Source organism: Papaver somniferum, chromosome 9, assembly GCF_003573695.1.
Source record: "Papaver somniferum cultivar HN1 chromosome 9, ASM357369v1, whole genome shotgun sequence".
NCBI classification, from domain to species: domain Eukaryota; kingdom Viridiplantae; phylum Streptophyta; class Magnoliopsida; order Ranunculales; family Papaveraceae; genus Papaver; species Papaver somniferum.
Genome location: NC_039366.1, coordinates 174,409,256 through 174,421,695, shown reverse-complemented (window position 1 = coordinate 174,421,695; position 12,440 = coordinate 174,409,256). Strand labels below are relative to the sequence as shown.

The following is a 12,440-nucleotide window of genomic DNA, read 5'->3' as shown; positions in this document are numbered from 1 at the left end:
ACCTGATACCATCACGGATTGCCCAAATCTCTGTCATAGTAGCAACCTCCATATTATTATTATTTATGATAATGTGTTTGTAGTAGCAAGATTTAAATCTTCCTCCTAGTAGCAAGCTTTAAATCTTCCTCCTACATCCCGTGCAACCCACCAACTCCTGCACAGTCAGAATCATCTGAAGCGCCATCATTATTAAGCTTATGATAACCAGTTCTAGGAGGAGTCCATGGTATCACAATTTTATGATGTTGGTCCTGCACATGAACCTACATTATCGACCAAAGCATACTTCTTAGAATTCTTAATAGACATAGACAGCACCTTTGAAGCAATGAACTCCTCATGTCCACATACCGATTCCAACCTTTCTAAATATGCCACGAAATAAAATGAAGTAAGTAAGACCAGTTCAAGTCTCCTACATTTAATTTCATAGCACAAAAGTTTCTCAAAAAAGAAGGAGACGTTAGATTAGCTCGAATCTTAATGTTACATCATTTTTGGATCATATTCCAGATTGGTGCAACCCCGCAACATCTGAAAAATAAGTTGCATGGTTTCAAAGTCCATGTTACATAATTTACAGCCATGATGCTCACCTATTCTTTTTCTGTAAAGAAATTCATTGACACAAAGTTTGTTGTGACATATCTGCCACAAAAAGAACTTGATTTTGAGTGGGTAACACTTAAGTTCCATAAATACCTCCAGCTAGTCTTTGGTTCAAGCTAACCAGCTTTTTTATAGATAAGAATGTTATAGTGGATTTAATACTTACCTGACCATCACTGCTACAAGCCCAAATGAGCTTATCCCTCCTGCAAGAAGAATTAGATAAAGGGATGGCTCCCATAGTGTTCGGGGCCTATTCGGAAATAACATTTTCCACATCATTAAGGTCTCAAACCTAATTAATCATCTAAAGTCCATATTTGGTTCAAACTCTTTCCTGAACTGGGAAGATCATCCGCTCACCATCAGATGGTCCCACGGGCCGGTTCCACACCCCTTAGTCGGTCCCTCCTCTCTCCATAATTAGCTTTTATTATCTAATGCTCAGTTAAGTACTATTTTAATAATGATTAAACTACAATTAGCATCCTTTCACCAACTGCTCTGCAAAGGAATTTGGTGAATGCTCAGCGGAGCATCTAGACACTACATGGTCGGTCCATCACCTCATGTAGTTGGTCCTTCTCTCATCCATTGGTTGATTCTCAGTTGATTATCCATTGATCATATCAAAATTAGGATTTTGAACCTAATGCTCTGTCTAGCATAATTCTGACCAAGTTCAAACACCAATAATTTTTATGTTGATCTAGCAATCAACATTTTAATTAGTAATTTAATATTCGGTCGACTACCAATATTTTATTAATATTTTATTGATTCAAGTATCATTTCTCCGCAAAGCAATATTTCTCATGTTGATTCAACTATCAACATTCGATAATTTCATACTGATCTAGCTATCAGTATTTTGTTGGTTCATCAATCAACATTTGGTTCATTAGTCGACCATTATTTTAATATTATAATCTCTTCTTGTCATTCGATTGACTCATGACACATGGATCGAGATGATCCAGTGAAGATTATTTTATACGACTTCCTGTCAAGTGCTCAAAGCACCAACATAATGGGTTATGATCGATTCAACAATCTCATTAAATCATATTTAAGTCATTCGACTATCATTACTGCTTCAGCTAGCATGATGACTTGTCAGGTCATCAATGACCTAATTCAACGTCCATGATCCACAGAGCATGTTGTTGTTCTAGCAAGCACTTCATGCTTCATCCATCATGACCTTGAACTATGAACTATTCAGTTCATCGATTAAGACTCATAGTCTTAGGTCAAAGATTGACCACACATAAAAATATATCTGCAAAGCAAACTTACACATGAGACATCAATTCATGTCACATGGGGGGATAACATTAGGGTTTTGGTCTGGCGGCCTACAACACATGTGATGTGAGGCACATCCACGATGAGAAATGTGAGTAACTCGTGCTGACAGTTAAGGAGTAAATGGAATAGTGGATGGTCAATCAACCAAGTATTCCACGCAAAGTGGAAGTGGTTTTTGCACGTTCGCATACTTCCCCATTCTTCCACTTCCTTCAACTTTCACCACTTAAAGGAGATCGATGTGCTGCAATAAATAGGTTTCTTAACTTATGGTTTTGATAACATAACAGAACCTAACAACGATATTCGAGTAATACTCTTCACTATCAATTATCAAACACTCACAAAGAATTCCTCTCGTATACACAGGGAATTCCTCTTCAAAGCATTTCAACACATCACATCATCAACTTATCAATCTCGATTGATCTCCACACATTCTCAGCTTCCCTCGCTACAGACCGACCCTTCTCCTCCTCTTGTGACCGAATTGAACCTGGAACCGTCATTCCCTTGGTTTAGGCCAGGGTCTTACAGATTAGTCTCTCGAACTCAAAGTACTCCCATGAAGTACATTTATTCAAAGGTCCAGACGATTTGCTTCATCGATCACTTGCCTCCTCCACTACTTTTTACCAGAAAACCAGCGAGTCGTTTTTACTCACAAACAATTGTATTATTGATCAATAACGTCATTAACCTTCGTACTACTAATGTTACTAGTATCAATATCAGTGATGGCAGCAAGATGCAATTTATTGACCCCAAAGGTCATTCCAAAATCCGATCTCATTACCATCACATATACTCCATCAAACACAACATTTTATTTCTTTTGAGAATGCTCTTCCAGCTAGTAGAGCTGCTATTCTTCGCAGTACAAGGCCAAAAATCTTCATTCTTAAATTATATTCTTCGCAGTACAAGGCCAAAAATCTTCATTCTTAAATTATTTCGCTTCGAGTAGTTTAGCAACAGTAGAATCACGATTTTCATGTATACGCCGAGCCATTTTAGTTAAAAGGGAGATATTGTTTATCTTTAAATCTCTAACCCCAACACCACCCTGATCTATAAAACAACTTACTTTATACAAACTTATTTTGTGCAGTTTATTGCTAGTTTTATCCCCCACCCACCCCCCACCCATCACCCCCCACAGAAAAAGTTCCTCATATATCTATTTATCTTATTAAACAAACCCTGGGTTGTTTGAGTAAAGACATGACATGATTCGAAACAAGATCAAGAACGTATTTCATGAGATTTTTTCAACCTGCCAAATTAAGAGTTAGAGACTTCCAGTCTTGCAGCCTGTTTTCTAACTTTTCAGTAAGATCAGTGTACGTCTTTTCACTAATTCTACCCTATTGTAACAACACACCAAGATATTTCCCTGGATTCTCAGGCACCTGGAAATTTAGAGCATTGGTCATATCCTTAGAGTAAAAGCTAAAATAGTAGAATTGGTTTCACCAATAAGTTGACCAGACCATCTACTAAATTTGGTTTCAGAAATATTATACTATCATCATCATATAAAGATTGAGAGATGATATGAGCACCTCCTTCCACAGCATATCCTGAAAGAGACCTATTCTTAATGCCCTTTTGAACAAGTCTAGAAATTGCTTCCAAGCAAAAGATAAAGATGAAGAGGGATAAAGGATCCCCTTGCCTAATACCATTACTAAAGACCTACTTGGATATCCATTAATAAAAACTTGAAATGAGACATGACTATTGCAATAAAAGCCCGACTTATCCTATCATAAACTTTATCAAAATCCAATTTTAAAGTCATCCAGCCTTTGGACCCTTTTTTTTTTTTGAATGAGTGTATAATTTCATCGCACAAAATAACAGAATCAAAAGAAGATCTCCCCATGATGAAAGCATGTTGACTGTTAGAAACAATCTTGACCAAGGGGCCATCTTCACCATAGTGTCTAGAAGACTAACACAAAAGAAGACTTCAACAACTAGCAATATTATTCACGAAAGAACAAATATATTCTACATTCAAGAAATTCGTTCACCGAAATTGGGAAGTCTCAACTCAAAGTTTTGCAAGCCAAGAATTTACTGAAGTACTCATCAGGGGGAGCACCATCATATAAGGTGCATTCTATTGGACTTATGGCGTTGTACTCTTTTTCCTTCATCAAGGTTTTGTCCCACTGGGTTTTCCTTGTCAAGGTTTTAATGAGGCAATATTTGTGTGTCCAAATCTTTTCTAAGTTTTGTCAATTGTATTCTTTTCCCTTCGATCAAGTTTTGTCCTTTTGGAATTTCCTGACAAGGTTTTAACGAGTCAATTAGCTTAGTCACAATGTCATCAGGGGGTGTTATAAACGTGTAATCATGTTAAGAATATCTAGGATGAATCTCGTTTATTACTGGGATGTCCTTGTATCTGGCTTATAAATAGAGGCTCTAATGTTTGTCCATGATATACGTGAATAAGAATTTATCTCCTTCTCTACATGAATAAGAATTTCTGTCCTTTTTCTTCTCTACTTTGTCTCTTGTTCTGTATCTTCTATTTCACAAGAAAAAAGAAAATATATGAGAACATCCAAAAAATAAAAATTAAGCGCTCTTGGCCACAACTCCCACACGGTATAGAGATTACAAACTCTACATAGTAGGCTTTTCCCGTGCCTGAAATCAGGCCTCCCCTGGAATGAGATACATAAAATCTGGATTGCAGAAACAATCGGAAGAAGTACTTGATTCCGCACATAGCTCTTTACTCGTATCATCTGTATGACTTTAACTTATTACTTGATTCAACAGGTAGCTTTTTACCAGTATTGTCAGTATGACTTTTAACTCATAGTAGATCAATCCGATTCATAAACATATTAACATCAGCTCTGTAATGCTGGCTTTGGAAAAAGAAAAAAAACACAGGAGAGGAAAGAGAAAGGAAAATACAAAATGCACATCCAATCTTACAAACAGACAAGAGACTATCTAACATCTACAACAGCTACTTTTTCCAGGACTTGGTAGGTCTACCGCAACCAACATGGTCTTGGCTTGACGACGATGATCCTATCTTCCGAAATATACTCTTGGTCCCAAAAAAATCCTTCCCAGACTTCCCCTTAAAGGAAAGATGCTTTTTTAGATGACTCTTTATTAAGGAACTGCTACTTCCATTTTGCTTTGACCCTGTTAAAGACTGGTTTCTTCTAAAGCCGGTGCTTTCAGTTGGATCTACATATCTATCAGATTCGTTATTTTCCACGTTATCAGAAATTACAACCCCTCGATTCCTTCTAATTGTTCTCAAGGCCATCTGAAGTGGTTCAGAAAATGACTCGGACTCTTCTATGACCCCAACATTTTTCAGACATATTGGACAAGGAGGCTCGCTAACCTGAGCCTTGGGCGTTGCCTGCTCCAAACATTCTGCATGAAAGACATGACTGCAAAACAGCACTCCAGCAATAGGCATGTCCCCACCTCTAACCATACAGTAGGAACTCCATGGGGATTTCTGCGAAAGGAGTCGTCCACACAGCACACATTTCTGATGTGCTGTGTGGTTGGGTGACCTTGGATTCTCCAACTCCACATGCTCTGCTACATCAAAGCTCTCCCCATCAAATCCAAGATCATAACTACTTGCATTACTCCATCGGAAACCCTCTCTTCTAGAGCTCATGCTGTGATCTGGAGAAGCATCCATCGTCTGGAGTTGGTTTAGTGTTTTCTGGAATTTGTGTTCGAGAGTATGACTGCTACTACTGGGCCAATGAGATGAATTCCTACTTTCCGGAGTTGCTAACCTGTTTACACAACTGCTTTCCACAGAACCAAAGGCTTCACCATCAGAAACAGGATTTTGATAAATTAATGGGTAAACAGGTTTTGATAAGAAAGAACGTAGGCTTGAAAAGGTGCGCTGAGGGAGGGATTCAGGTTGTTTGCTAGTCGAAGCCCACGGGCTGGATTCAGAAAGTGATGATGGAGATCGAAAACTGTTAGGAGCTGCTGATGCTCCACCAGTAAACCGCCTCTACAACCAGGAGAAAGAAGCAGATCAAAAAGTTGCTCAAAAACAAAACAAAAATCATGCCAAGGTAAAAGCAAATATATCACAAGAGTAAAGGATCTACCTCCACAGAGAAGGGATGGGGAGAAGCTTCAGACCTTGACCCTGATCATAATCATTGGAAATTAGGAACATCACACAGTTGCGAACCATGAAAAAGCAACCATATAACTAGCTGCCAGAGACAGCCAATTAAAATGTACTGAATCATAAATAAATAACTTAAAGCTCGATATAGTTATAACAGATCTACTCTGTGGACAAAATAAAACATATACTATGCCTTGGCAAAACAAATATGAAGACTAAACATTTGCATTCATATCCGTGTAAGACTTAAGACAGTGTAGTCAACTTTGAGCAGCTACGTCATCATAATTTAACAGCATTACAGGCCTCTAGTGGTAACCTGGGAAACTCTTGCCTGCTTCCTTAATTACCAGCCTCAAATCAAATTTCCAGTTCCTACCATTGTTTGGTTTAGCAGATATATGCAACATGTTCGACATTCTAAATCTTGATCAATTCCTTGGTGAAAAGAAAATAAGACCAAGGCTGACGTCTTCATCAATCAGCAACTTAGATTTCTTAGGTTTGCCAATTGATCTTTCACATACCTGACCATAACACTTTCATGCCAAAACCATTGCACTGATGAGACATCATTATCTCACTGTTTCCTATCATGAAATAACGATTCAACATGCTAACTAGAATCTTGCTACCAAATGAAATCAATAGCATCTTTTGACAACAGCAGTTTCTAATCCTCCAAGAAACCCAAAATTGCTATTTTAAAAAAAAAAAGGTTGGTACTCCATTTGCGGGCAACAAGGCTTTTCAGGCAGTTGATCATATTTTCATGCCCAGCATTTCAAAATCCTTAACTTTTATGAGCATATTTGCATACTTGATCTACCACCACAAAATATGAATACAGCATACATGAGGTTCATGTCTTCTTAGGTCTATTCTGGATGTACAATGCAATTTCGGTAGTAATATTCCATTTCAGTTGGAAAATGCAGTCAGATGTTTGGGGTAGTATAAACAACCAAGGAGTGGTAACTCATATCACGGGAGGAAACTTTGAGTAGAGTCCCATTACTATTAATGGGTGGCTCCGTGACTTTTTATGGGCACAGGCACCCCAGGTAATTCTTCATTATCTGCATATGATCTTTTTTTTTCAGGCATCGACAACTGTTATCTTTATACACATTGTGCAACAGATCTATGGAAAGCTAAAAAACGTGATAACATACAAGATAGGCTAAAAAAACAGACCATGAAGGTTTGAAACAACACTCCAACTGAAATCCTACACCTTCGTAAGAATTTGAAAACATTTATGACAACAATTAGAGTATTACCTGCCACAGACGAAGTAGGGAACTCTTGACAACTGTATTTAGGTTGCTGTGGCGTCCATCGGGATCCCTGAAAATTGTCAGAGGGGCTTCCAGAATAAGAAACCACGCCATCAGACAGAGAATGTTGATGATGGTTTGCATATTGATCACTGCTCACCCTACTTCTGCTTCTTTTACCATTTGATGGTAGAGATGTGGAGAATAATGGAGGCCCATTCGACTCCTGAGGCAAACCATCTGACTGATATCTACAGTCCCATCTCCTAGATGGAGGAGGAGGTGAAAAGCTTGAATTTGTTCGCCAGTGAGGTTCACCATGGATTGAGGAATAGTCTCTACTGCCAGTACTGGCCTTCGTTTCCTGTGGCCCAGCGGCCACACAACAAAGTGCCCCCGTCTTAGCTATTTTATGTGGAAACAGTTAAACTAGGAATTGTTTTCTCGATGATGATTGTTATCCAAGCATGATTTTCGCATGGCCAACAGAAGTGGTGAATTTCAGAACCTAGAAGAAAAAATAGGTAAATTATCAAATAAGATTATGGTGCATCTACGCAAAGATGCAATGCTTATCCTCCAGCATTTAACTCTTACAATTGAAATGAAAAAAGAGCTACAATTACCCGGTAATCTCACCAGAGACGACTCTATATAGACTAAACAATTCGTATAATTAGAACTTCAGCTACAAGATATGACACCAAAAAAGCGGGAAATGACAAGGTATACCATGAACAATAAATAAATTTATGAGCGAAAGACCAACTGCAAACTTACTGTGCAGCTCTACAAGTAGTTAGAAAATACTATCTAGCTTCCTATATGTATTACTGTACCCACTGCCACTTTGCATAACCACTTTGTTATGCAGAAAGGTCGACATGCCCTTTGCTTCACTAATTAACCCATATGTTCAACCAGTTAGATACCAATCTGTAACTCCTGACCTAAGGACAGTCAAGTGTGTGGTTCATAAAATTTCCCTTGCATAACCGATTAGGTTTGAGAATTCTTGATTGTCAGTGTATTTGGTTTCATAGAACATGTGCTATTTAATAAGATAACTGAGTAGTGAATAGATGTAAAGAAAATACCACTGATAAAATTAAGTAAGGAGAGCAAGAGGGAAAAACTAACATTGGATCACAAAAAGGAAAAAATAATCTTTAGCATAGACAATGTAAGCATATTATTTCTGGATAACAATTAACAATAAGTACATTTATCAGAATTTCGGTGAAGTCACACAGTGAAATCAAAATCAATTTCTAGGCAAACCAATAAACACATAACCAAAAGAAAATGAATCTCTAATGACCTTACTACTTAGGCAACTGAAACACAAGTTATTATTTATACAGAGAAACCCAAAATTATAGCAACATGCCAACATCTCGTCCAAAATAAACCCCCAATAGTTAAAATCTATGTTTAAACTCAAACCTAATTTCAACTAAATAGTGTTCATCTAGATTCCTAAAATTTATTATTCCTGCTATGATGTACCCTAACAGGACCTAATAAATAGTCATCATAAAATGATATCACTAGAATTTATAAGAGCAAAAAGAAAGAAATCTACAAATAGAACAAGATGGTAACAGGAAACAACAATTATGTTATAGAATAAGAAAAAAAATAATTACCTTGAAAAGCTCTTGAATTGATTTCTAGGGTTTTTAGCTTAAATGTTGGATGAGACGAAAAGGAACAAAAATAATTAATGAGAGACGGTGAAGGAGATGAGAGAGGAAAAGGAAAAGGAAGAAAAGAGAATTACATGTTTTTCTTCTCACTGAATGAAAGAGATGGGGAAAGCAAAGCAAAACCCTTCAAAGAAAAAAAAAAAAAGAGAAGAACCTAAAAAGTGTGTCTAATCACTCTTTTTATCTCTCTCTCTCTGCCTTGTTTTCTTTCTCTTGGTTGATAGTGAAGTTTGGGTCCCTTGCATCACTTTACACATGTCAACAGTGGCACTTCCATAGTTGTAGTAGAAGAAGAAGATGATGAGAAGAAAATTAAGGAAGTTGAGGAAGAAGAAGTCTTCCCGTTTCCCTTACATTCTCTTCAACTTCCAACAGTTCCATCGCAACCACCACAATAACAAGAGGAGAGAGATTTTCTGTCCAATCGTCACATTTTGATGTCGCACGGTCGCACCATGTGTCCATGATCATATCTCTCCAGGAGTATGTCTATGACTTTGAGAGCGTGTCTAGTGGGACTTAAAAGGTGAGACGATCGTCTCACCTGCAACGGCAACGACTATTTTTGAATAGTTAAAAAACGGTCACATTTATAACAGACTCATTTAACTTCCTTATTCATGCCGGACACAATTTTTTCTACAAAATGTCTCCACTAAAAATCCTTCTAATTATTGTTCTAACTTCTCTAAAATTTGCTCAATGGAAATGTCTCAATCTCAAGATATTAGGCGACAAAGAAATAGAAAAACATCTCAAGATAAATTCAGTCAACCTATACCGATAACAAAATCAAGTTGTAGTTGCAGGAAATCCTACAACACACCCCTTGTATTATCATGACTATGGTTTCTAGATCTAAACTTATTTGATATGAAAATAAAGATAAAGATAATGAAAATAGAAAATAAGACACAAGATTTACGTGGTTCGATCAATGTGATCTACATCCACGGAGCACGGGGTTAGGGATCTTCACTATGATTGTTTGTAATTACATATGGATTACAATTGAGACTCCATTAATGAGTATTTGGAGCTCTTGGTTGAAGAAAGAAGAAGAAGATAATAATACAAATTCTGCTCTCTCTCTCTCTACAAAATGTGTCTCTCTACAAAGTGTGTCTCCCCTTTTTCTTTTTTGATTATTCTCCTTTCTCTCTCTTGCCTTTCTATTTATATAGGTATTTACATAATGGATGACAACTCATATATGGTGGGGTACAGCTAACATTTCCCCTAATTTCGGATCTGGCTTGCGGTATTTTCGCAAACTTACAAATGTTAATTTCGCAGATCTTCTAATCTTCGCAAAGTTATTACATTTTTCTTATGTTTAAGCTAATATCACCTATTGTGTCGTTTCTCAAAGTGCTCTGCGACATTTTTGTAATGCGTTGTTAAGAATTTCGCGAGCGTATCATTGTCGCGAAATTCAGATCCTACATCTTGCCTCTTTTTTCTTGAATATTGCTTGAAGAGCGATCTTCAGGAAAAAATCCATTGTTGTAATTGTTGAAAAGAGATACGTGTTGTTGGAGTAGTCTTTGATCTTTGTTGATGAAGGAACGAGCGAAAGAATACTGGACGTGAAAAGTACGTACTTGCCTCTATTCTTTTGTGAAGTTCCGGAATGTTGCGAAGTAAATAAGAAGTATCAACCCTTGAAGTATGTGAAGTATGAAGTATCCTTGAAGAAGTATAAGAAGTACTCAATCCTCGAAATATATATGAAGTATGAAGTATCCTTTGAGAAGTATAAGAAGTACTTAATCCTCGAAATATATAAGAAGTATCCATCCTTGAATGAGAATAATAAGTATTGCCTCTATTCATGCGAAATTATTACTCCATTTTGGTGATTCTTGCCGAGAAGATAAAGAACATAAAATGTTTTCTTGGTAATCCATAGTTGCCTCTGTTCTTTATCTATGAGGGTAGAATCCTTGAGAAAATGTTGAATGTGCGAATTGTTTCTTCATTCTTATCTTGCCTCTGTCTCATGTTTTGTGCTCATGCGATAGTATAATCTCTTCAAGTTGCTTATAATTGTGCGAAATAATTGAGCGAGACAATCACATCATTCGGAAGAATCATATTCTGCGAAATTCTGACACACTCTACCAAATTTTGAATCATTCTGCGAAATTCTGAATCATTCTGTGAAGTTCTGAATAATCTTGAATAATCCTGCTAAATTCTGCGATATTATTGCGAAATTCTGCAATATTATTCCGTACAGTTTTGTAAAGTACTTATGCGAATATAATGCTTATGTGATGATTATGTTATGAAATGTGTATGTGATGTTTATGCCATGAAATGTTTATGCAATGCTTTTATGATGCGAGTATGATGCTTGTATGATGAGAATGCTTATCTATTGCAATGTATAGTTAATGTTTGTGTTACTTAGCTCATTTTGCCGTCTAAAATTGATGTAGCTTTAAACTGCTTCCATTCTTCATTTCTCTGCTTTTTCTTTAGTGTATGCATTCCTCTTCGTGTAGTTATTGTTCCTCACAAGTTCTTACTTGTGTTTCATCTTTCCTCTTTCCTGCACTATTAGTATCTCATAACAGTATGATCATAGTATCAAGTCTGCGGCATTTTCACTGCCTCAGTTTCATTTCCATATACATATTCGCAAGCTTATTTGCTTACATATAATCATTCTCGCAAGCTTACTTGCTTACTCATTTTCTTATGTGGTCTTATTTTGCCTTCCTAGTTAAAGGTCTTATTTTGCCACCTCTTGTCATTGCGACAAAATCGCAGGACGTCTTTTCACTTTCATGCAAAAACCCATTGATCTTGCCTTAATTTTTTCTTTTGTATTATTGCCTCTTCAGGATTGTTGCGGCAATATGACAGGCCTAAATATTCTTGCGAAAATAAAGCCCCATGACATTGTCGTCTTGCGACGAAATCGCAGGACGTCTTTACACTTTCATGTAATGACCCATTGATCTCGTCTTATCTTTCTCTTTAGTATTATTTCCTCTTCAGGATTGTCGCACAAATATGACAAGCCTTAATACCCTTGCGAGTAAAAAGCCTCATGACATTTGCGTCTTAAGACACTATCATCTCCCTAATGGAGGGTGCCGCCCTTATCTCCCCCTGGTTGCCCCTTCAAGGAGGCGTACTTCTACCATACAAGGTTAAATCCTTCCATCCAGTCTTAACAACAACCAGTTGTTTTCGCAACCTCTTATCCCTTTTGACTATAGGGCTTATGGTTACGAGACTGCACCCTAAGTGGGGTTTTCTTCGGGCCGAGTGCAGTATAAGCCAAGACTTGTCAAGAATGGAAAGGTACGCTCCAGACGCCCCTGGAACTCTTGACTCAACCGTGTACCTCGGTGCCTT

General features: G+C 37.3%; 1 protein-coding gene across 1 annotated transcript; it reads right to left on the bottom strand.

Annotated features, from left to right (window-relative positions):
* Positions 1-4,689: 4,689 nt before the first annotated feature.
* On the bottom strand, positions 4,690-7,783 carry LOC113309676 (the record flags this gene model as incomplete). The annotated part of the gene is made up of 3 exons (XM_026558156.1): positions 4,690-5,953; positions 6,054-6,094; positions 7,363-7,783. Coding segments are annotated over 3 exons (1,497 nt in total), but the record flags the coding sequence as incomplete, so codon positions are not given.
* Between the last annotated feature and the right edge of the window lie 4,657 nt (positions 7,784-12,440).